The 26486-nt window shown below is 37.6% G+C and overlaps 1 protein-coding gene and 3 long non-coding RNA genes across 8 annotated transcripts; 3 read left to right on the top strand and 1 right to left on the bottom strand.

Annotated features, from left to right (window-relative positions):
- The first annotated feature begins 1640 nt into the window (after positions 1-1640).
- Positions 1641-4889, top strand: LOC122976528. Of its 2 annotated transcripts, none has more exons than XM_044345099.1 (3): positions 1641-2049; positions 3306-4684; positions 4813-4889. In XM_044345099.1, the coding sequence occupies exons 1-2, from the start codon at positions 1977-1979 to the stop codon at positions 3926-3928; spliced, it is 696 nt and encodes a 231-aa protein (XP_044201034.1). In that variant the 5' UTR covers positions 1641-1976; the 3' UTR covers positions 3929-4684; positions 4813-4889. The 2 variants fall into 2 exon arrangements, with proteins under 2 accessions (XP_044201034.1, XP_044201099.1); XM_044345164.1 differs by having other exon boundaries at positions 4802-4889.
- LOC122976965 lies at positions 3185-15035 on the bottom strand. Of its 2 annotated transcripts, none has more exons than XR_006401320.1 (6): positions 14735-15035; positions 9366-10086; positions 8900-8995; positions 7977-8175; positions 6817-6906; positions 3185-4631 (listed from the first exon to the last, which is right to left on the bottom strand). It is a non-coding gene; the product is annotated as an uncharacterized LOC122976965 (long non-coding RNA). The 2 variants fall into 2 exon arrangements; XR_006401269.1 differs by lacking the exon at positions 14735-15035 and adding an exon at positions 10281-10956.
- On the top strand, positions 4935-6138 carry LOC122977123. The gene is made up of 2 exons (XR_006401421.1): positions 4935-5174; positions 5309-6138. It is a non-coding gene; the product is annotated as an uncharacterized LOC122977123 (long non-coding RNA).
- Positions 15036-16638: 1603 nt separating the features above from the next.
- Positions 16639-21487, top strand: LOC122976789. 3 transcript variants are annotated; one of them, XR_006401116.1, is made up of 5 exons: positions 16639-16840; positions 18100-19493; positions 19622-20025; positions 20160-20471; positions 20572-21487. It is a non-coding gene; the product is annotated as an uncharacterized LOC122976789 (long non-coding RNA). The 3 variants fall into 3 exon arrangements; XR_006401167.1 differs by having other exon boundaries at positions 19611-20025; positions 20160-20437; XR_006401065.1 differs by having other exon boundaries at positions 19611-20025.
- The last annotated feature ends 4999 nt before the right edge of the window (positions 21488-26486 follow it).

The following is a 26486-nucleotide window of genomic DNA, read 5'->3' as shown; positions in this document are numbered from 1 at the left end:
GCATCCTGACTGGAAACATCACAAATTGGCATGAGATGAGCACGGCCTAAGACAGGAATAACAGTTTCAGGTGAAACTTACCAGTCTGTCTACAGATCGACACGTTAAAAAAATCTATTTTGTTGGAGGGTTGGGGGTTTGGACAGATGTGACATTAGTCCCTTTGGTTTTAATTATATCATCACTTTGCCATACAGTTACTGTTAGCTGCAGCAGCTCCCTCCAACACCTTATGTGTTGAAGTCAACCTCATGTCTGTGCGTTAACAGTTGGCAACTATCACTCTTCTCACGCAGCCCAAACAAATATCATGCCAAATAAGTGGAGGCACAAAGCCACTGCTTAATGGAAAACATAGGCTTACTGTAGGTATGAAGGCTTCCACCGCACATAACACATTTCACGTTTTGCATGGCTTTAGTTCACAAAATCTATGTTGTCTTTTTCACTTTCTTTTACAATTTCGTATCTATTACAGATTTTAATGTCCATAAAAATACAACTTTTAATGTGATGAAGGCGGAGTGTTTAACGGGTAAGATTTATGAGTCTTACTATTCATGTCAGTGAAATCCGGGTTTTGCAGAAACGTCAGCACTGATGTTGTGTTTGTTGCCCACTGTTGTATGTAGGATTATTTCCTTTGAGTGTATTAAATAGCTGTAGGCTGCCCATCACAGCAGAAACGATGTGCGTCTTCTAATTAAGAAAGAAGCGCTCTGTGCAATTTTATGCACCAGACACAGCAGCGGTAACTTCATTAATTTTTCATAATCATTAATTATGGCGACATAGCAACAGGATCAGTCAGGATAACTGCATTTTATTACACGCCAGAGAGGTAAAATGTTTCACAGATTTCAAGTTTATCCAGTCAAATCGTTTGGAATAAAATAGCCAAATGAGTCCTGAACTCCATCAGAGCTGTTGGAACTTTTCATTTGACTGTTTCCTCTGTAAAAAATTCTGTTTTAACATTTTGAAAATTGTTGAATCAACTTCTTACTTGAAGAACGAATGAAAACAGATACGTAAATAAAAGCTGAAATTAATACATAAATCAATAAAATATAAAATAAATGTCTTTTAATGTCAACAAATCTGAGTGTATTTATTTCTGTATTTCTAAATGTCTTTATTATCTGTGTGTGTATGTTAATGGCGGCTATAACTTCACTGTGAAGCAGAACTGGTCAGCAGAGCAAACCAGTCAGGAAAGCCCGAAACAACCATGAAATAACTATACTTTAAATAAGTTATCTAGTCTAGTGTTTAAAACCGAGTGGAGATCATGTCTGTAGGGGCTGCAACTAACGATTATTTTCATTGTCCATCAATCTGCCATCATTATTTCGATAGATCAACTCATTGTTTAGTCTATGAAATGTCAAAAAAAATCACAAATTCTCAGAGCTCCAGTGTGACATCTTCAAATCGGTGGGTTTTGTCCGACGAAAAGCCAAATGTTTTCACTTTACAAAGCACCAAATTCACACATTTGAGAAGCTGGAACCAACAAATGACAAAATGATTTGTCTAATCAATTATCATAATATTTGTCTGTTCAATGAAAAATCGTTTTAACTTGATCTTAAATCTTAAAAAAAAGAACCTAAAGAACCTAAATCAAATCTTAAATAATAATAAAATGATAAAAGAAAACAATAATTACTATGCTTTAAATCTATTTAAATTATAGTATTTAAACTAATTCATTAGAAATTAAGTCAAATGTTTATTATTTAGTTTCTGTAATTAGGCTACACTGGTTTGAAACCACGTCACTACGTTGTCACTGGTTGTCATGGTGACGTGCCACTATAAAAACCAAATTCCACTATTCCAACTTCATTCTGCACCTGAGCTGCTGACAGGAGCTGAAACTGTGACACCAAGTGGTGAATTGTTGACCTGTGAAAATAAGAAGTTGATAAACTGTGGAAAGCTGAGCAAGCAGCTGTTGAAGTGAGGAAAACATGGCCTCCTCTGGTTTACACCGAGAGAAACACCTGCTGACTTTAGGCATCCTCCGTGTGGATGAACGATATGGTAAAAGCAAGCAGGCCTCAATTAAACCATTAAACCTGCTGTACACATGTTATTTAGGTGTAAATTTATTATACACGATGACATTCCATGAGTGTGCACTCGACAGTTCAAAAATATGTTAATATTAATGTAATAAAATACATTTTTGGGGGGTACATAAGTGTCGTCGAGTTAACATTGAAAGTATAGGACAAAGATGGCGACTGGGCCATTTTTCATAAAATGCCAAAAGTTGTGTCTAATATGTGCGCCATGGAAACGACGTCAGGTATTGGAACTAGCTAGAGACTGACGTCTGACGTCAGTGTAACCTGCAGCCCCGCTTTTGTATGTGAATAATTGAGTTGAAATCCCTTAAAACCCAAATTCAAACCATTCAAACAAGTAGAAGTGCAACTTCATCCAAACCTAAATTGATATTATGAATTATTATTAAAGCATATGATACAGCCTGGTTGTCAGATCTGGCTTTTGATTTCCTTGGAGAGGAAAAGATCAGATCAGTGTTGTTGAATATCACAAAAGTTATATTCATAATTTATGTGCAGACCTGACTAGTTAGTTACATCTACAGAAGTGAAGCCTCTCAGTTTATAATATATATAATGATGATTTTTTACTTGAACATGGTAGCAGAATTGTGACCATATCCTTAGTCAAGTGCATTTACGGAAACAGTCTTACTTTATGCAACTGGCTCAGACTTTTTCTTCACTAACTCAACAGTACAGGGACATTAGTGTTGAATATATGTGACTAAATGCAAGAAATGTAGCCAAATGGGACCTAGTTGGTCACTTAAGTCCCTCGTTATTGCCATATTGTGCCCATTAATTTAGAGAAAGATATGAAATGAATGATGATTTGTAAGTTTATCACAATTTGACGTGCTGCAGTTACAACTCGTCAGACACACACAACATACCTTAATCACTCAAGTCTCTAAACAGTAGGCTTCTTTAGTCCATGTGTTTGTAATGGTGCAAGAAAAATACATTTTTGCTTTAGGCTACTTAAGTTTTTCATTAAAATGCAGCTAATAAATGATTTCAGGCCTCACAGTGAAAGCAGCAGTTATATCTCTTAATCTGATTTTAAATGTCGTGTTAATAAAAGTATAGAAATGAAACAGACGTTGACAGTAACATTTTATTGTAAGTGGGGCTGATAGAAAATCTGAATCTGAATCTGGATTGAAAGCTGTTTAATGACAAGCTGACTAATGTGACTGTTTTCTTTTTTTCTTGTCCATGTAGCTAACCTGCCGAGGCCAGGACCAATCCTTCAACTGTTTCTTACAAACTTAAGAAACCGACCTCTGAGAGCTGCGAACATCAAGTCGATGAGGGAGTCCATACTCAGCATGTATCACAGCCTCATCAGCGGTTCTAAGAGCTTCCCTGTAATTCCCTTCAAAGGATACCTGAGTTCAGTTCAGATGGTCACACCCTTTGTCCAGACTGAGCAGGAGCAGAGAGAGAACGACACGCCATCTCCTTTAACAGACGCACCAGCAGGTGTGATGGTGCCAGCTGCAGACTCCAGCTCTTCTCCTCCAACTATGATGACTCCAGTTCTTCCTGAGAGGACGGCGATGGCAGCCCTGAAGGCAGACCGCAGGAACTGTGTCCGCAACATGGATCTTGATGGCAGCACTTTCACCAGAGTCATCTCCACTGTTTACCGCTCCGATAGCACTGAGAGGGCCAACCGCTGGAGAGTGACCGACTACAGCACCGACGGCCACGTTCTGATGTCAGCGCTCTGTCAGTTTACCAAAAACTCGGCACAGTGTGCAAAGACTTCCGCACAGAGGAAGAGGAAGGTGACAGAGGAAGAGAGCAGCCTGTCTGCACCAAAGAAGCGCTTGAGACTGTGATTGGAAGACCTATGGGCTTCTATTGTACATTTGTATATAGTTTGTATATAGTTGGTTCATCACTGGTGTGGTACATAGGTCAGTGTTTGTGGTGCGTCCTGCACCTTTCTTTATTTCTTTATGCTGGCCTGTGCATCCGACACGGTGGGAACTATGATTGATTGTATGAGCTCTCTTCAAAGAGGACTCAGGACATTTTGATTATATTTTTTCCATGCAAGATGAGTTGGAAACTCATCCAGGATTTTCCAACACCTCTTGCCCAGTGTGTGTAGACGGGCACCAGTCCACCTGTGACCTTCAACAGCAAAAGCGGTTTAGATGGATTTCCTTCTTGTCCTCTAAAGCCATTAATATCCTTGGATGTGTTTTCTGGAACCAGAAATACATTCCACTTTATATAATGGGGCTGACTCCTCAGCAGTTAAAATCAAGCTTCAAATTTAAGCCTAAACTGGGAATGAGAAGGCCAGTCACAACAGGGATTATTATGGCTGTAGGGACAGTGACAAAACTGGCAACGCTGCTGTTATCCACCAAAACAGGCAGGTGGACAAGGAAGGACAAGCCAATAGGAGAATCCCAAGATGACAGGAACAGCAAGAGGCCAGTGAAGATATGAACCCACCACCTGCTTCTCTCCCAGTTAACTGGAGCAACCAGCAGTGGAAAGGGTGAAAACACTTGGCTGTGACATTCTGACCTGTGAATGAAGATGGACTTTGCTTTTACACATCACCAAAAGTCAACAAATTGGTAAGTAATCCTTTACAAAAAATCTGCTTGTAGTGTGGTAGCCCCTTCTAAATACTACATATAAATGATATTACAAACATTTGAAGGTATTAACTGTTATCCTCCCTTATCTGCCAGTTGTCTTTAAGAGAAAAGAAGCAAGACGAGAAGAGACAAGAGAAGAGGATGCAACGCCATGCACTACAAACCCTCATTTCAAATGACATGAAATGATACATTTATTTGATTGTTGATTTCTGTTGTAGAGAAGAGAGGAGTCAAGATGAGACGAGGAAACAAGGAGACAGTGTTTTGTGATTGTTCTCCTTCAAAAAGATAAATATGATTTTTTTTCTATGTCATTATCTTCTACAGATGAATAGTTCTTCTGGTTGCTGGAGTTGTTCATTAACTATTATTTCCCATTTTCTGCCATTTGTCTTTTAGAACGGAGAAGAAGAAACAAAAGACCAGATCAGACAAGCAGAGAGGAGAGGAGACAGCATGCATTGTGAACCTTCTCATATAAAAAGATAAATATACATTTATTCTATGTTTTAATCAGAATTTCTATACCAATCAATATGTCTTCTGTTAATGTCATTGCTGAACTGTTATTCCCCTTATCTGCCTTTTGTCTTTTAGAGAGAGGAGAGCTAACAACATGAGGACTCAAGAAGAAGACAAGTGGAGAGGAGATATCATGCATAGTGAAACCTCTCATGAAAAAAGATAAATATACATTTATTATCTCATACTCAGAATTTCTGTACTGATCAATAGTTCTTTTGTTGCTGAATTTATTAAGTGTTATTTTTCCTTGTCTGTCTACTTTTTTGTTGTTGTATAAAGTTACATAATTCTGTTCAGTAAGACCTCTGAAACTATGTCGAAAAAATATGCTTAGCTTCAAAAATTCCACCTAACAGTCATCATGTCTGGAGAGACTTTTTTTGCTAACTTCCTGTAAAGAGGCGAACTGAAAAGGCACACTATTTTAAGACAGAACGACATCTAGTGGATTCTTTTTTTAGCATAAGATACCTAAACCGATTGGTAGAGATGCCTCAATCAAGAACATTAAAGGGTTAAAGCCACAAAGTTTTTGTTCTAGTGGTGATCTTAAAAGTTTCCAAACTACCAAATATAATAGACTGAATTTTGAGTAAATGTGTATAAAATGATGCATAAGACAACTAGAATAGATAAAAAACATGGGGTCTTATGTTTGTATATTTCCCTCAGTATAAACAACATATAGCTTGAGACAGACATACTGTACAATTCATATACTTTATGTGATCATACAGTGAGAGAATCTTTTTTCTTTTGGCTAAATCCATGATCCAAACATATACCAAAGGCTAACTAAATATCAAAACACAACTTCTGACCTGCCATCAGTATCAAACTGACAGCACTTTCAATAGCTGGACTAACACTAGACAATAAATAAATGTTGGTACCGATTGTCACATCCTGCCTGGACTTTGTTTGGATTTTGGACTTTTTGTGTTCTTTTGAGTTTCCGGAAGCTTAGAGTATTGTGTTTTTTGGTTTCCTGGTTTCCCTGTGTTTCCTCCTCCTGTGTTCCTGTGTTCCTTCCCTCACCTGCCCTGCATCACCCTCGTTAGTCCTTCCCTGCTCTGTTTTCCCCACACCTGCCCTGTGTTAGCCTCATCAGCCCTGCCCTGCTCCCAGTGTTTCCCCAGCCAATCGGCTCCATCTGTTCACTCCCTTCTCCTGAGTTCTCCCCACCTGCACTTCATCTTCTCGTTAGTTCAGTTACTATTTAAGTCCTGTTTTTTTTGTTCAGTCTTGGTTGGATCATTTGTTTTGTTTTGTCTGCTAGTTCTGTTCTTGACCATTGTAAGATTAAAGGAGAATTTCATCAATTCTTATCTTTCATCAAGGCTTATACTTTCAATTATGATTGGAAAAGATTTAAAAATGCAGCTTTTTAATCTATGACTCAAGCTTTTAAAACCTGTATAGAAATATCAATTCAGTGGTCAGTAAGTGCATTTACATTGTCATAATTAAATGAAAACCATGTTAAAATGACAGTTATTTAGCTTGTCTTACATTAATTAATAAATTGTTTTTCACTGTGATAAGACTTTCCAATACCACACTAAAATCATCTCACACACCTCACAGACACTGATGAAACTGTTGGGATCCTCCTTCAGGTAATATGGAAGTCCAAGCAAAGCAGCTGCTCTTCTCCTCTGGGTTGAAGTCTCAACACAAGAAAAACAACAGAAGACAAACTGTCACAACTGTAGCAATCAAACAGTAACATAGGCATGCTGCCTATGTTAGTTTTCATTATTGTATTAATATACACAATAATAATCTTTCATTGTAATCCTTTTGTTACCTTTTGCATGTTTGTGTGCTGCTGCGCATCCTGTGTGTGTAACAAGCAGAGTGTATGTTGTGCACTCGCCTGTGTAGGTGCATATTACTGTCCTGATAATGTGCCCTTAAAATAACAGTGAAAGATTGCGCCATTGACTTTAGACCAGGTTTTTGTTGGTCAATAGTGCAATAGCTCTCTGCTGCCTCAAGATAGCAATGCACCAACAATGCGCCTGACCACACCTTACTTTTAGACCAACACGCCCATGGGCGCACTGATGGGCACAAGTGCCATTGCTATTTTAACAATGTGGCACTGGACGGGAAAATGACAACTGCGTTGGTCTTAAAATAGCAAAGAGACTTGCGCTGTGTTTAGTGCTGCTCTGCGCCGGGCGTAAGATAGGGCCCTTTATGCCCTTCCTTCTTCTCTCCCTTTTTCCTTCTGCCCCTCACAATTTTGTGATATTATATCCTTTCTGCTCCCTATAGAAAACACAGTGACAATACAGATTCAGCGGATCAGATTTGTTTACTATGTATGCCATGTACCAGGCACAACCAACCTAACCTGAAACCAAGTTTTTCTCAAACTAAATTTCCACAATTTATTCCAATTCCTGCAATGGCACATTGTTCCAGAGGATAAATTCTTCTTTTCTACTTTCAAGTTGCGGTGTGAAAGTAAGAAAAAAAAAAGTGACAAGTTGGTTTAAATATTGGTCCCAAGATGTAGCCTGTTGTTATTGTCTAGGTGGAGTATAATTTTGTTTTAATTACAAAGTAAATATACTTAAATAGTAAAAGTTAAAAAAAAAGTAAAATATACTCAGAAAAATACACATCTACCAAGTTTAATCTTAACCACTAATAATTTATTTCTCTGCTATACTTCAGAGATAGAAAAAAATCTGTTCAGGGATATAAGTTATAACTGCTGTCGACCTACCTCTGACAGCATCACATTCAGGATGTATTTGATCCTGTCAGAAGAAACCATTTTGCTGACTTCAGCAGAGAAGGTGTCACAGATGTCAAGGAAGTCTGACAGGTATTTCACAGTCCAGCTGGGTGTTATTATCAAAGATGACTGGGACCCACCATTCCTCAAAAGTTAAGTGTGGCTGCTCCTCACCAGAGACAATGGCCTGAAAAGTATGAATTAAATACACTCAAATATTAATAATTACTCAGTCCTGCTTCCCTCTCTGGGACAACAAGCCCACTTAGGTGGGACCAACCTTGTCCCAAACACCTCATCTTGTAGCCTACTCCATCAGTTCCAGTGACAGCAAGCAAGCAGAATTACCCCAAATGTGGCTCCCTCTCCACAGTGGACAAGTGTGGCTTTAATACTCATCAATGTAACTCACTTTAACTTCCATCTAACATGTACTGTTGCAGTTTGCTGTGGAAAGTGATGTGGCTGATGCCAATTAGGCTATGGCTCACCGTTATATGATAGCCATTATACAGTGCTTTGGTATCAAAGTGTTTCCTCTGTTGTAGTATAGTATAGTACATTTAAGCATGATGGAGTGTCTAGCAGAAGAGACCAAGCCTTATATATGAAAGAAGCAGATTGCAACTATCACAACATTAACCTTATTGCAGTTTCTGTATAGAAACTGGCAATAGATTCAGCAAAAAAATTATATTGTTTAATTTGTGTTTTTGTGAGTACTCTTTCATATATTGCGTTTTATTACATTGTGATACATTATCAATGGATCAGGTTAAGTGTATGCTCCTAAATTTGGTCATCTGTCTTTAGCTACAAAGTTTTCGTAAATAGTGTTCTATAGGAAATGGAAAAGTAATATGATGTCAAAGGAGTTCAAGTTCATGACATTAACAGAAAGAAAGGCTTACCCTAAGTGTTTCATCAACACCGTTGTGGTCCACAATGAACTTAACAAGCTCTTCATTTCTTTTGTGCCTGGCTTCAACAGTTTCTGCTGCTTTGTCCTGAAGCAAAAGATGAGTTGAAATATTTCAGGTGAGATTATATAAGAAAACAGGACTAAACTGAACCAACTTTCTCATAACATTGTCACCACAGTCTTATGGAAGTCTTCTAATTGTGTCTTTCACATTTTAAGCAGTCCCGTAATGTAGGTGTGATAAGCAAACAAAGCTTTTAGCTTAAAAGTAAATTAAAACAAGGTTACTTATATCAGACTATAATTAATTTCCCGTTTCAATTTCTCGTCTGCAACACCAAAGACATGAATATTATAGTTATATATCTACTTATATGTAGAATTTTCATGTGCATCTAAGATTTACTTTTAGAAGTCAAGACTGTCTTATCCCATAATTAGTCGTCCATGCTTACCCTGACCATAACAATGTGGCCAACACGGGAGTTAGCCCAAGTTTTTTTTTTCTGATGGTCGTCTCTGTGATGACAGTGTCTCCTCTTCCAGGGTTATGACATTCTTCAAGGCCATCATAAAAATGCCAGCTTTTATCCATACCCAGTTTGTGGAATGCCACAAAGTGATTTGCAGCACCCAGGTGATATGTCACAGCAGCTGGCTGGTATTGTACAAAGATTGTGTTAAAAAAGTCAAACTGAAGAATAATAGGCCAGCTAAAATGAAATGTCACACTCAACAGACTTTTAGAATAGTAGAACGCTGGAACCCTAACAGCTAAATCCTCATCACCCTTGATGGTGTTTTAAAAAGGTGCTGTCTGGATATTGCTTGGAATTGGTTCATTCAAGTTGTATAATATGGGTGATATTTTCCAATTTTTTACAATTGTGTAAAGGCTTCACACAACTTAGGTGCAGAATGTTTAAAATGATGTGATAACATTTAATTAATGTTTCGATAGTCCAGGCCTGGTCACATATCACAGTGATTCATCAAGGTCAGCGAAGGACATGGTCTTCAAACTTTGATAATTCATTAACAATGTAGATCTGTGGAACTGTTTGGCTGTTACATTCTAGATTGAATTATCAGAAATATATGCATACTTTACCACTTTTAGCGACTCATTGGCCCACTTGTCAATATCAGTCTGCAAGTTACCAAAATCTGCACATCCTGACATAAAATGAAACATAATTTACAAAGACATGTACATGAACTTAGATATGACCAATCTCTATGATCGTCTTCTTATAACAAGACATTTTATTATCTGTAGAATAAATGAAACTATTGATTACAAGTACATTCATGTGCTTTAATAAATACATGCAGTCATTTTCATTTGATAAAAAAAGGGAAATACTTACAAGATATCAACAGAGTTGTACCTCCTTTTTGCTACAGGGCAGGCTGCATTCAGGCATTTTTGGTCAATTTCGGTTGTAAGTAGGAAGTCCAGTCTACAAGCAACCATGTCTTCCTCAGTCCCAAATGTATTCCACGACTGCCCTTTGAACCTTCTGATGGTGTTCAGCCACAGGAATTTCTCCTGTGACCACTCCCTCTCAAACAGCTCATGCACTTGAAGCAAAGTATCAATCCATGGGTCAAGATTTGCAGTTGTTTTTAGGTCACTCTTGATGCCTGGTCTCCTCTTTATTGCCAGATGCAGTGTGTACAAGAGGTTATCAACTGTACAAGTGTTTGTCATGGACACTGTTTGCTGGCCTATGGTTGCCTTTCCTTTCCAGTGTGGGTTTGGCAAGTACTCCTTTTTCTGTGAGAGGTACTTTTGTGGTGTATTTTCATTAAGTGTCATTGGTGTGCTTAAAGACAATATTAAGCTATGCAGATTGATTTTATAAATTTTATAAGCAATAAGTGCTAGTGTGTTAGAATCTTATTGATGATGTATTTGTAATCTCATGAATCACATTTAATCACGATATACGTATCGAAGCACGGTAAAAGAATCATAATCATACACTGGAGAAATTTGAGTGTGTTTGTATTACATGTCACTTTGCTTGGGTCTGCATTTAAGTCTTCACCTTTTTTAAAAATACACTCTGGAGAAGATCAAGAAATAAGGGTGTAAAGTGACTAGAATAACTTATAAAAAAAATAAAGGCCAGAAGACAACTTGGCAATAATGGTGTAAAATGATCCCCAATACTCATATAAAAAATTGGACATAACCAGATAGAATTGAATATGCCAGTAGATATCCACGACAGCTCAAAACCTGTCTTGAAGAGTTTTGACCAACGAGTGACGAAGATAAAATATAATGGTGTAATTGGCCAAAAATAAGGAGGGTGGACGATAGGTGTGACCTATGCCGACCCAAGGGTATAAAAACTATGCCCTGAAGGAAAAAACCTTCAGAGCGACCTGGTTCATCTTGTATGCGCTAATTTGCTTTCCTTTGTTGCCGGCATTAAAGAACACTTTGCTGCTTGGACCTCTGACTCCTGATTTTTTTATCATCAAAAAGCAGTTTTTGATCTGGTGTTTTCTTCAACCGTCTTCCATCGATTTGACACAACACTTGGACCTTTTTGGCTGGAGGAGGGTAGCTGAAATACTTTGACTTTCTCTTCCTCCATGTCTCCTCTTACGACAGGGGAAGTGTCTCTGGGTCCCCCACCTGTTTTGCCATGAATGCCGTTCCCTTTGGTCTGCCAACAACTCATGGGTTAGCTGCAGGAAATCTCCTGCTCTTCCATGTAATTTGGATGCTAAGATGACTATTTTGGTCGTGCGGAACCAGTTCTCAACAATCTCGTTGCTGTCCTGGGTTTTGCCCAGACTTGCCATCAGAACACCTGTCCAAAGAGGAAGAGTACCTGCATAATGCAGAATCATGTCAACAAGTGACTCACAATAGTGAGGATTTGGCTGTCCTGCTCCCTCTGTGTCATCCTCCTTCCCTGCTTCCTCCTGTGCTTGCCTGACAACCCCTTCAAATGGAGCATAGAAAGGGGATGACTTTATGAGAGTTTTTTGCATGTGTTCAAAAACAGCCATTTTTTTGTCTTCATCTGCATTTTCGAACTCGATATTGCCTGTCCTCTGTGTCTGTATGGCATTGACTGCAGTGCTGAGAGATGCTCCTGACACCCCTTTGTGTCAGTCCTTGATAAAAAACATGCACCATACACTTTGCTATTGACAAGATCTGACCAAATGCTGTTGCATTTTGCAGGAGTGCAAAACACTACATAAAAAACTGTTGGTGTCCTTTTTGCATTGCATCTTGGACAACTTCATGCTTATCAACTTCAGCATGTGAGCAGCAGAGGTAGATTATTGTCAGCTGCACTGACTGCTGCTCTATGCACATCTGAAAGCAAAGCTTTACGTATTCCTGAACAATGATGATGTTTAATGCCTGAACTACTGCGTGGATCATGGCACAACTGAAATCAGTTTCAACTTTTTGGGGCTTAAAGTGTTTCTTAAACAGCTTGTAGTAGTCTCTACGCAGGCAAGTCAACCAGTGCAGGATTGTTGCAGTGATTTGATCAGATGTTAGCATTTCAGCCACAGATTTGGTTGTAGAGTGACATGGAATACAAAGCGCATAGTAGAGTGTTGATGGACTGGATGGGTGAGGTCTTGCAACTACACTGCCGGTGGCATCCAAATACAGCAAACACCTTTTATTCTTTTGTAGATCTTGAAGAACATGAAGCTGGGACTCAGAATAGGAATGCACAACAAACGGAGACATCGCAATATACTGGATACTACTGTGCTTGATTTTGGAGCTAGGTTTTTCCACATCCCGCTTTTGTTGCAGTTCAAAGCACTCCATGAACACATCCCTGTCCAAGCGATTTCGAAGATTCTTCTCACTTGATATCTTCTAAGGAACTGTGACAGACTTTACATCCTGAACATTTCCTGCTAAAAGTTTATCTTCATCTGCATTGGCCAGCTGCTTTGTGTGAACAAGCATGGGAGTAAATTCTCCAAGTTTTCCTTTAAGTTTGTAGCGATCAGGTTTCCGACAGTGTTGTGTGTGTTGTTCATCACAGCTATGCCAGACCTCTCCCTGGACTGTGACATGAACATTTATATCACCTTCTGTAATGTTAGGATCTTCAGCAATTGAGAGCAAATAGCTGGTACAGCCTATACCCCTCCAATAAGGCCGTTTAGCCTTTCGACTCTTAATACATTTTATTTTATTACTTTTGAATGAAAGTACACAAAATTTGTTTACAGCTATTTTATGGCTGATAATGTCAGTCCAACCTTTCTTCAACACTCTGTATCCTTCCCTATCGGTTTAATTGCAGACCATTCCTCCCTTGTCAGGCTTACACAAAACTGCTGGGAGCAAGGTAGTTCTCTTCCAAATGATAGCCTCCTCTTTATTTTGTCCTTTTGTGCAGAGTCTGTTGCCTTGTCATCCATGCTACAAGGTGGACAGTACCATGGGGATATGGCAGCAATGTCTTCCACACTTTTGTAGCCAACACAAACGGGATGAAACCAGTCCTTGCACAGGCCACACTGAGCATATGGCTCACTAGGATTATTGGGCTGTTTACAAACACAAAATAATGTATTCACCATCATCAACATTAACCCTAGTGTCATTTTCACTGTTCCTACTCATAGCACTTTTTGCATCTTCATTCTATATATTATGTACAACTTCCTTCCCAGAATGCAATGTGTTGCATTCACAACTGTTCCTGGTCTGAGTGACGTCTTCAGCATCAACACTATCTGCATTGTGGCATGTGTTTCTATACTCTCTTGTGATGCGACTTTCACTCTCTGTACTGTTTTCTGAAGTACTGGAGTCCACTGTGGTCCCTTCTTGATCCATTTCTGTGTCAACTTGACCCGTTTCTTGGTGTCTATCCCTAATCTCAGACCTTGTGTCTCTGTTCTCCTCATCCTCATTTTTTGGGGGTCTTTCCTCCAATGCTTTTTCCTCAGTGTCACTTTCCCTCTTATCATCATTATTCTCATTTTCAATCTTCTGAAAAGCACAGAGATTCTTTTTCTTCTGCCTCAACAGTGCTCTTGTTCTGATAAACTTTCTGTCACTGTACCATACACTGTACAGGCACTTCTTTTTTTTTTCTTTACAGACTTGTCATTAAATATTTTCTTTGCCAAGGTTTTCCACATGGGGCTGTTCCGAGAGATTTTTTTTTTAAGATTTCCAAAACCTGAGAGTTGAGCAACTATCTTGTCCTCTCCTCCTGCATCCATAAATCTGGACAGCCACGTCTTTGCCCTCTTCTTAACTTTTCCATTTTTAAAACCTGACAAATTGAAAAAATACATTTATTTATAGTGACTACTTACTGTAGAAAATAATGCTCACACCAAACTATTTGTTTTGAGATTTGACAGGTGTAAATATAGTGGTTTTTGATCTGGACCTGGTCTAATGCGGTCTGGATGGGAGAAAAGCAGTGAAATTGCCCTTTTTTGCATTTTCACAAATAGAGTAAAGGGTTTGAGATCATTAAGAAAAAATACTACAGTAAACATGAATAAAACTAAGTAAAGTAATGTAATCTGTGTATGCACAAAAAACGTGTAACACCAGTAACACCTTTACACACATACCGTAGTTTAGCTAACATATGTTAACAGTTAGTTACAGCTAAACATCACACAAGTAAAATTAGCCATAAACAATGTTTGGCTTTTTAAGTTACTAAAAACTGCTGCTGCAAGGTTTAGCCTACTTTGACAACCCTGTGTAACATTCAAATAGTTTACCTGTTCAAATCTGAATTTAACAAGCATTTTGACAAAAACAAGCAGGGTAAAAGTTTGCTCTAACCTTGCTAGCTCTTTCTCCCAGATGAAAGTTTCTTGTGGCACATGGCGCTGTAGGAGGTGGACAGCCCTTGATGGCTGTGTGGGGTTTCGTTTGCATTTTTTCAGGGGCCGAATTACTCTGATTGAACTGATTAGTCAGGCACAGTTAAACTTGATATTTCAAGTACACCGAACATTTTAGTTGAACTAACTTAGGAAAATGAGCTGAGTTAGCTGAAACTTCAAATCCTTTTTTTTATTCTGATATCTTCGAGATGTTAAGTGGATGATAAAATCTCTGAGGATGGGACATTATTACATTATTTTTATTTTATAGGAAAGCAAAAATAGTTCTTGAACATTAACAACATTTGAACAAATGAACAATTTAAGGTGAAACCTACCAGTCTGTCTACAGATCGACAACAAATTAAAATCAATCAATCAATAAAAATCTATTTTGTTGGAGGGTAGGGAGTTTATGTCAGTGAAATCCGGGTTTTGCAGAAACGTCAGCATTGATGTTGTGTCTGTTTCCACTGTTGTATGTAGGATTATTTCCTTTGAGTGTATTAAATAGCTGTAGGCTGCCCATCACAGCAGAAACGATGTGCGTCTCCAATTTGAGAAAGAAGCGCTCTGCGCAATTTTACGCACCAGACACAGCAGCAGTAACCTCATTAATTTTTCATAATCATTAATTATGCCAACATAGCAACAGGATCAGTCAGGATAACTGTATTTTATTACACGCCAGAGAGGTAAAATGTCACTCAGATTTCAAGTTTATCCAGTCAAATCGTTTGGAATAAAATGACCAAATGAGTCCTAAGCTCCATCAGAGCTGTTGGGACTTTTCATTTGACTGTTTCCTCTGTAAAAAATTCTGTTTTAACATTTTGAAAATTGTTGTATCAACTTCTTATTTTGAAGTTATGTTTATGACAGAACATAAGTGCACTTGTGGAGGACGAAAAGTGACTAATGCTATCAATGAACAAATCAATACATATTTAAACAAATGCTGAAAATGAATGAATAAACAAATAATATTCAATATATAAACGAGTGAAAACAGATACGTGAATAAAAGCTGAAATTAATACATAAATCAATTATATATAAAATAAATGTCTTTTTATGTCAACAAATATGAGTGTTTTTATTTCTGTATTTCTAAATATCTTTATTATCTCTGTGTGTATGTTAATAGCGGCTATAACTTCACTGTGAAGCAGAACTGGTCAGCAGAGCAAACCAGTCAGGAAAGCCCGAAATAATCATAAAATAGCCTACCACACTTATAATACTTATAATAAGTTATCTAGTCTAGTGTTTAAAACCGGGTGGAGATACTGTCTGTACTGTCTGCGACTAACGATTATTTTCATTGTCCATTAATCTGCCATCATTTTGTCGATGACCGAGTCATTGTTTAGTCTATGAAATGTCAAAAACCCCAAATAAACACAAATTCTCAAAGCTCCAGTGTGACATCTTCAAATCGGTGGGTTTTATCCGACGAAAAGCCAAATGTTTTCACTTTACAAAGCACCAAATTCACACATTTGAGAAGCTGGAACCAACAAATGACAAAATGATTAGTTTAATCAGTTATCATAATATTTGTCTGTTGAATGACAAATCGTTTTAATTATCTAATATAATCAGGCTTTAATCTTAAATCTTAAAAAAGAAGAAATAAAATTTTAAATGATAAAAAAATAATAAAAGAAAATAACAATAATTACTATGCTTTAAATCTATTTAAATTATAGTATTTAAACTAATTCATTAGAAATTAAGTCAAATGTTTATTATTTAGTTTCTGTAATTACGATACACTGGTTTGAAACCACGTCACTACGTTGTCACTGGTTGTCATGGTGACGTGCCACTATAAAAACCAAATTCCACTATTCCAACTTCATTCTGCACCTGAACTACTGACAGGAGCTGAAACTGTGACGCTAAGTGGTGAATTGTTGACCTGTGAAAATACGAAGTTGTTGAACTGTGGAAAGCTGAGTAAGCAGCTGTTGAAGTGAGGAAAACATGGCCTCCTCTGGTTTACACCGAGAGAAACACCTGCTGACTTTAGGCATCCTCCGTGTGGATGAACGATATGGTAAAAGCAAGCAGGCCTCAATTAAACCATTAAACCTGCTGTACACATATTATTTAGGTGTAAATTTATTATACACGATGACATTTCATGAGTGTGCACTTGACAGGTGAAAAATATGTGAATATTAATTTAATAAAATACATTTTTGGGGGGTACATAAGTGTCGTCGAGTTAACATTGAAAGTATAGGACAAAGATGGCGACTGGGCCATTTTTCATAAAATGCCAAAAGTTGTGTCTAATATGTGCGCCATGGAAACGACGTCAGGTATTGGAACTAGCTAGACTGACGTCTGACGTCAGTGTAATATGCAGCCCCGCTTTTGTATGTGAATAATTGAGCTGAAATCTCTTAAAGCCCATAAATTCAAACCATTCAAACATGTAGAAGTGCAACTTCATCCAAACCTAAATTGATATTATGAATTATTATTAAAGCATATGATACAGCCTGGTTGTCAGATCTGGCTTTTGATTTCCTTGGAAAGGAAAAGATCAGATCAGTGTTGCTGAATATCACAAAAGTTATATTCATAATTTATGTGCAGACCTAACTGGTTAGTTACAACTAGAGAAGCGAAGCCTCTCAGTTTATAATATATATAATAATGATTTTTTACTTGAACATGGTAGCAGAATTGTGACCATATCCTTAGTCAAGTGCATTTACGGAAACAGTCTTACTTAATGCAACTGGCTCAGACTTTTTCTTCACTAACACAACAGTACAGGGACATTAGTGCTGAATATATGTGACTAAATGTGAGAAATGTAGCCAAATGGGACCTAGTTGGTCACTTAAGTCCCTCGTTATTGCCATATTGTGCCCATAAATCAGAGAAAGATATGAAATGAATGATGATTTGTAAGTTTATCACAATTTGACATGTGCTGCAGTTACAACTCGTCAGACACACACAACTTATACCTTAATCACTCAAGTCTCTAAACAGTAGGCTTCTTTAGTCCATGTGTTTGTAATGGTGCAAGAAAAATACATTTTTGCTTTAGGCTACTTAAGTTTTTCATTAAAATGCAGCTAATAAATGATTTCAGGCCTCACAGTGAAAGCAGCAGTTATATCTCTTAATCTGATTTTAAATGTCGTGTTAATAAAAGTATAGAAATGAAACAGACGTTGACAGTAACATTTTATTGTAAGTGGGGCTGAAAGAAAATCTGAATCTGAATCTGGATTGAAAGCTGTTTAATGACAAGCTGACTAATGTGACTGTTTTCTTTTTTTCTTGTCCATGTAGCTAACCTGCCGAGGCCAGGACCAATCCTTCAACTGTTTCTTACAAACTTAAGAAACCGACCTCTGAGAGCTGCGAACATCAAGTCAATGAGGGAGTCCATACTCAGCATGTATCACAGCCTCATCAGCGGTTCTAAGAGTTTCCCTGTAATTCCCTTCAAAGGATACCTGAGTTCAGTTCAGATGGTCACACCCTTTGTCCAGACTGAGCAGGAGCAGAGAGAGAACAACACGCCATCTCCTTTAACAGACGCACCAGCAGGTGTGATGGTGCCAGCTGCAGACTCCAGCTCTTCTCCTCCAACTATGATGACTCCAGTTCTTCCTGAGAGGACGGCGATGGCAGCCCTGAAGGCAGACCGCAGGAACTGTGTCCGCAACATGGATTTTGATGGCAGCACTTTCACCAGAGTCATCTCCACTGTTTACTGCTCCAATAGCACTGAGAGGGCCAACCGCTGGAGAGTGACCGACTACAGCACCGACGGCCACGTTCTGATGTCAGCGCTCTGTCAGTTTACCAAAAACTCGGCACAGTGTGTAAAGACTTCCGCACAGAGGAAGAGGAAGGTGACAGAGGAAGAGAGCAGCCTATCTGCACCAAAGAAGCGCTTGAGACTGTGATTGGAAGACCTATGGGCTTCTATTGTACATTTGTATATAGTTTGTATATAGTTGGTTCATCACTGGTGTGGTACATAGGTCAGTGTTTGTGGTGCGTCTTGCACCGGTGCGTCCTGCACCTTTCTTTATTTCTTTATGCTGGCCTGTGCATCCAACACGGTGGGAACTATGATTGATTGTATGAGCTCTCTTCAAAGAGGAGTCAGGATATTGTGATTGTATTTTTTCCATGCAAGATGAGTTGGAAACTCATCCAGGATTTTCCTACACCTCTTGCCCAGTGTGTGTAGACGGGCACCAGTCCACCTGTGACCTTCAACAGCAAAAGCGGTTTAGATGGATTTCCTTCTTGTCCTCTAAAGCCATTAATATCCTTGGATGTGTTTTCTGGAACCAGAAATACATTCCACTTTATATAATGGGGCTGACTCCTCACCAGTTAAAATCAAGCTTCAAATTTAAGCCTAAACTGGGAATGAGAAGGCCAGTCACAACGGGGATTATTATGGCTGTAGGGACAGTGACAAAACTGGCAACGCTGCTGTTATCCACCAAAACAGGCAGGTGGACAAGGAAGGACAAGCCAATAGGAGAATCCCAAGATGACAGGAACAGCAAGAGGCCAGTGAAGATATGAACCCACCACCTGCTTCTCTCCCAGTTAACTGGAGCAACCAGCAGTGGAAAGGGTGAAAACACTTGGCTGTGACATTCTGACCTGTGAATGAAGATGGACTTTGCTTTTACACATCACCAAAAGTCAACAAATTGGTAAGTAATCCTTTACAAAAAATCTGCTTGTAGTGTGGTAGCCCCTTCTAAATACTACATATAAATGATATTACAAACATTTGAAGGTATTAACTGTTATCCTCCCTTATCTGCCAGTTGTCTTTAAGAGAAAAGAGGCGAGGCGAGAAGAGACAAGAGAAGAGGATGCAACGCCCTGCACTACAAACCCTCATTTCAAATGACAAATATACATTTATTTGATTGTTGATTTCTGTTGTTCTGAGGTTAGTAACTATTCTCCCTTATGTGCCATTTGTCTTTTAGAGAGAAGAGAGGAGTCAAGATGAGACGAGGAAACAAGGAGACAGTGTTTTGTGATTGTTCTCCTTCAAAAAGATAAATATGATTTTTTTTCTATGTCATTATCTTCTACAGATGAATAGTTCTTCTGGTTGCTGGAGTTGTTCATTAACTATTATTTCCCATTTTCTGCCATTTGTCTTTTAGAACAGAGAAGAAGAAACAAAAGACCGGATCAGACTGGCAGAGAGGAGAGGAGACAGCATGCATTGTGAACCGTCTCATATAAAAAGATAAATATACATTTATTCTATGTTTTAATCAGAATTTCTATATCAATCAATATGTCTTCTGTTAATGTCATTGCTGAACTGTTATTCCCCTTATCTGCCTTTTGTCTTTTAGAGAGAGGAGAGCTAACAACACGAGGACTCAAGAAGAAGACAAGTGGAGAGGAGATATCATGCATAGTGAAACCTCTCATGAAAAAAGATAAATATACATTTATTATCTCATTTTCAGAATTTCTGTACTGATAAATAGTTCTTTTGTTGCTGAATTTATTAAGTGTTATTTTTCCTTGTCTGTCATTTGTCTTTTAGAGAGAGGAGAGGGAGACATGAGGATGAAACAAGTCAAAGACCAGATGAGACAAGCGGCAAAGAGAGGAGACACCGTGCATTGTGAACCCTCTTATTTAAAAAGATAAATAAACATGTATTCTATGTTTTTATCAGAGTTTCTATACTGATCAGTAGTTATTCTGTTTATCTAACTGTTGAAGTTATTTTCACTTTATCTGACATTTGTCCTTTAGAAAGAGAAGAAGAAAGGAGTCGACACGAGACGAGTCGAGGGGAGAGGAAAACATCATGTGCTGCAATCTCTCTCATTTGAAAAGATAAATATACATTTTTCTGTTAATATTTATCACAATTCATATGCAGATGAATAGTTCTTCTTATTGTTTATTAGCTATTATCTCCCTTTTTCTGCCATTTGCCTTTTAAGGAGAGGAGAGGAAACAAAGACCAGACGAGATGAGATGAGGCAGCAGCTCTGTGAACCCTCTCATTTAAAAAGATAAATAGACATTTATTCTATATTCTTATCTGATCTACCATACTGATCAATACTCCATGTGTTCACCAGGGTTGCTGAAGTTATTAACTGTTATTCTCTCTGTCTATCTTCTTCCCCAGATGTCCTCATCACAGACAGTCTGCCATCATCCAGAGATCCAAGTGGAAAAGTCTCCACAAAGTCTGCAACTTTGCACAGTGTTACAGAAACACATGTCGTGTTTTCCCTAAAGCCTGATATTTCATCCACAAAGAGTTCTTTAAACTGCTTTGGGTAGATCTTTGTTTAGGACAAAAATAACATTGTTTCATTTTTAAATTATTATATTATTTAAAATGATCAAGGAAAAATAATTTCATAAATCTAACCTTCTAACGAGTTCTGTCTGTGTAGCCACATGATGAACATTGACGCACAAATGATACAGAAAATAGCTGCTACTTAAATAAATGAATTGTTGGCTTTAGTCTCTCCAGGGATTTGTTGTTAATAAAAAGCTAAAATATCTTTTAAAACCTTGTTTCTTTCCTTTACAGGTTATTTTTTGTAGTAACTGATAACTAGCTTCTGAATTATGAATGCATCCTTTGAATGAAGATTTGTGTCACACCTGCTCTTTGTCTTTAATAAACTAGTTTTCAGATAAGTTACACGTGTTTGTGTTGATACGCAGACCTTTCAGCACTCATGGAGAAAACTGACTACATTGTACTGTACGGAGGTGTTATATAAAACCAATAATCAGGATCATCTCGGTAATCACATATTACAATATTCAAGGTTAAAGATACAACTCAGTATCACATACAAAGTTACAAACAGTATGGTAGAACAGTATTTTTTATAAGGGGTTCAATGGGGAATTATTGTCAAATCAATAATTTCTATTTGCAACACTGCAACATGTCTGAGTGATTTAGTGGGTTTAAACAGTAGAAGTCTAGCAGAGTCACAAAAGTATTTCGTGCTTTCAGAAGTCAGTGTTATGTTTCAATACAAGTTGCCTTTGTCAAAATAGATGTAATATAACAGATCATAATCCCGATTTACCTCTGCATCATACAGTCCAAAACATGTAGTAAATGACTTGTCATACATTTTAAAATGTTACCTTCCCATTTTTACATTTTTCTCTTAAAAAATAAGAAAATCCTGCAGAGCCAAACAATTTGCAGCTGCAGTACAAGACCACCATCTGGTGAAATTTACGAGCCAAAACAGGTCACGCACTAAAAATCCAAGACAGGACATAGTCTCCAAGAGACACACGTCCTTAAATTTTGCTTCCATCTCCACAAATGAGTTGAATACAATAATTTGTGGTGCTAACAGGATTAAAAAAAAATCAACAGCAACATCTCTTTCCAGAAACCAGTGCCAAGCACAGAAGAGGTCAAAGATTAATCAACAATTTCCATGGAAATATAAAGTAACAGTCCATATAAAAACTGTCCTCAGTGATATTCACCTCACTATTGCATTGGGGTGGAGTGACTGATCTCAAAACCTGGACAATACTGGACGAGACTAATTGAAAATCTTTAATATACATATATTTTGAAATGTACTTGTTAATTTGAAAGAAATGTATTCAGTTAAATGGTATTCAGTATAATTAAGCATGCAGCATTTTAAGATGATGCTGTATGCAGTCCTGATGTGCAGGTACAGTATGTTCCTCTCAGTGCTCAGCTCTGCTCAACGACCTGTTTTGAGCATCTCTTCAAACAACACTGGTGTATGCAATCAGAGTTAGCAAATTCAGGGATGACCACATATCATCTAAATGTAGATTACATTCATTATCAACCCACATGCTTTCACTGAACTCTCTTTTTCTTTCTCTCATCAACTCTCTCTCCTTCCTATCTCACATCAATTCTCTGTGCAGTCCTCCAATCTTTTATTAATTCTGCCCTCATCCCTCTCTACCATCTGTCCCTGCTCAATAATCACTTGAACAATGACTGTTAATGAGAGAAAAAAAATCACTCCTAAACAGAGACCATGAGTAATTTGTAGATGCTTGTTTGGTTTTTCATATGTGTCATCTGTTTGTTGTTGTGTGACAGTGTAGCATTTGTAATTTTTGTTTACCAGGATGTCACTTTTTTCACATATCACAGGGAGATGTAATCTCACAGCAGCAACTCTAATTGGCAAAGGCTTGTGTGTGTGTTCTGAGAGTGCATATGTAAGTGTGTCCGAGTACTATCTCATAACTTTGTAGCACCACTGGTCAGCAGCAAGATGTCAGTGGAAGTCACCTGTTTCTTATCAGTCACAGGGGCAGATACATTCCTAACCCCTACTGCTGCTTTCCCACAACCACACACACCTTGAAAAAGACATGCACTTAAATTTGAAACACATCCAAATGCATACGCATACACATCTTTCACCTTTCAGCTATGTTTCATCCTTCAACAATCTATTTCACTTTTAGAAAATATCAGATTTTTTGATTTCTCCCTGTGTGGTGGTTTCCCCACAGTGCTGACTTCCTGGCCGGCTCTTTGATATTCTGTTGTTCCAGGCTGAATTGGAAATTAGCAGCCATGCCAGAGTCCTTTGGCAGAAATGTTGTGGCAAGAGATGAGCGGGAGTGAAAGAGCCAAAGAGAGAAAACAAAAATAATGGAGGAAAAAGATGCAAAAAATGCACAAAAATTATTATTTTTTTAAAGCCAGCAGGATATGATGGGAGATTTAATTGTCAGATCAGACTTAGAGACAAGACAAAAATGAAATAAACAAACATCTAACATAGTATATGGCATTCATAACCATGACTATGACATGATTTTTATGTAAGATGCAACCTATTTAACTCTATATGAATAAGACTGATATCATTCTGTTTTTTATCGAAAAATCGATAAAAATCGATAAAGACAAAAATCACTCTTTTACTTTCTGACTTCCCTGTCTGTAGCACAATGTAGCCTATTTGTTCCTAATACATAATTATTTAAAAACCTTTTAAGGCTTTTTAAAAATGTTTTGGACATTTTCTTCCTTCATTATATAGAGTGAAGTAGACAGATGACAGAAATTGATGCAATTTCATGGTCAGTGTCAGAAACTCCAAGTATTTTTTAAAAAAAGCCTTGGTTTTAGTTTTTGGTAGTTTTAAATAAATGTAAATTAAGCAAATAGTGCTTTTGTTGAGGGACTTTTTTTTTTTTAGCTGCAGATGAGGTGCGGGGGTATAGCAGCATTATGGTGTGGGATTAACTTAAAATAAACTACACTACCCATGTTCAATAAAGCAACATATAGTGTGGCTCACTGATGTGTTTCTGTAATAGTTTTTGGACAACAGTGGAGGTCTAGTACAGAGGAATAGGCTCTGTCAGGCTTTGACTACGCAGACATTACCTAACAGTAGGAAAAATATAGAATATCACCAGCCTTATCCTTTAATGCCTCATTGTCTTTGCCACTTCAGGAAAACATAAATTGATTACCTTTAATTAGATTAATTTGATTTAATTTACATAAAGAAGTAATTTTAAAACCGAGTGATTTAATCTGTCAGGGGTCATGTAATAAGCTTTGGATGAAATTTAATGAATCATTTCACATTAATAATCCATTAATCACATTGCAATCCATGCACAAAAGGTATTAAAAATTCCTTAGTGCCACAATTAATCAACTCATGAATGCAAACCTAAAAACACATAATACTAACCCCAGTCTTTTATGATATAGAGAATGAGGTTTACCTTATTGTGTGGTCTGTCCGAACCGGAGGAGTCAAAGCCAAGCTAAAGCCTCAAATGATGGAGATGGAGGTGCAATTGCTATTAGAAAGGGAAAGAGCAGGCATGCTCCCAAAAGTTGGGTGCTAATACTGTCCAAAAATGACTTACATGAGATGTATAACATATTAGAACTGATATTACTTGAAAATAGAATTATTTATATATGTTGCAATATATTGTCCTTTCGAAACCTGTTTCTTGGACCTAAAATCAATCATAAGGCTTATGCTGGTGAATGAGTGTTAAAATAATTCAAAATTATTTACTTTTACATCATTAAAATTGTGAACACAATTGTACATGCAAGGAACAACAAGCACAACACTACAAAACATAATAATGCCGGATTCATTTACATCCACAGAAAACACATTAAACTATATGAGTGAACACTCATTTAATAGAGCACTAAATAAGATATTTAGTTCCCCATAGAGTAGAATGAACATCATATATCTGCTGTGAGGTTGATGGTATTGGCTGTCAGTTCCAACAACTGATCAATCACTGTAACAGTCATTTAAGGCACTGAGAGATTGGACTTTTAAAACTCACTCTCCAGCTCGTAGCCCGCTGGGATAAAACGCCCCTGTCTATTTGAATTTTAGGCATTGCAAGTGGGGATCATCAACAGACATCTGTCCATGTTATTACACAGCCTAATGGTGCCAATACAAGTGAATGGAATTCACAAACAATAGAACAACGCATTAAATATTTCTTAATTGTATAAATATGCCTCCTTTGACACTGTTAAAGTGTCAGGTAATCTCATACATTAAAACCACAAGATATACTTAACCTTGGGTGAGCTGAGAATCCATATAATTGCAAGCAGCCCTCACATCGTGCTGGGCCTTTTCTACATTGATAGATTATTAGATTGTTCATTTGACAATCATAAAACACACATAATACTGCTTCACCTGGAGACAATTATCACATATACTTACAAACTGTCGAGGATTAAATTACACAATAAAGCCCACAGGCTTATTTCCATTGTGATCTATTGTTGGGGGCAAGGTGCCAAATACAATATCCATTTAAATAACAACAGAAATAACATAAACAAACAACTCTGAGTTAATTTGTGCAAGGACCAAAGTCCCTATTCTGAGAGACTATTTGCTACTCATTGCTTCACCTCCTGCTTAAAATTCCTCTCTGCTTCAGTGAGTTTCAGTGATACTGGAAGTTTATTCCATTCAGTTGCAGCTGGGTATAAAAAGGTATTTCAGCCCATTGAACTCCTGAATCTAAATCTTGGGATTATCTCTGAGGTGGTTAAAGTAGTTTGACAGATATTTGGAGACGTCATTATGAACAAATTTATGGGTACGTCTCAATTTGATTTGTGTGACGCTTTTTTTTTCAACTAGAAGCCAATTAAGTTGTCGAAAATATGCTGAATCAAGATGTGTACGGGGGGTAACTTTAACACAACCCTGATTAACTTGTCTTGGATAGTATATAGTTTATTTTTGATGCACTGTGGTGTACTATTAAACCAGGAGGTGGCAGCATAGTCAAAGTGGCATTGAACTAATGCTCCAGCTAATGTCTTTAGTATTGATCTATCCAACAACCCTGTTTTTCTTGCCAAGAATTTTGTCTTTTGTCAGTGAGGGTTTTCATAGAAATGGCCTCCCCTGATAGATGTTTATGTACATCCTAAATAGTTCACTGTATCCTTAGCTATAATAACAGTCTCTCATACCTTTACATTCATCTCTGTGGTCCAAAAAGAATGGGCTCTGTTTTCCTTAGGTGAAGAGACAGCTTGTTATCAGACAGCCAAGTCCCAAACTTTTGAAGCTCCTCACTCAAAGACTTTTCCACACTTGTTAAATCTTTATGAGACACAAAAATAGCTGAAT

This window comes from Thunnus albacares, chromosome 1 (genome assembly GCF_914725855.1).
Source record: "Thunnus albacares chromosome 1, fThuAlb1.1, whole genome shotgun sequence".
Taxonomy (NCBI): domain Eukaryota; kingdom Metazoa; phylum Chordata; class Actinopteri; order Scombriformes; family Scombridae; genus Thunnus; species Thunnus albacares.
Note: the sequence above shows the minus strand (reverse complement) of the source record. Positions and strands in the feature narration are given on the sequence as shown.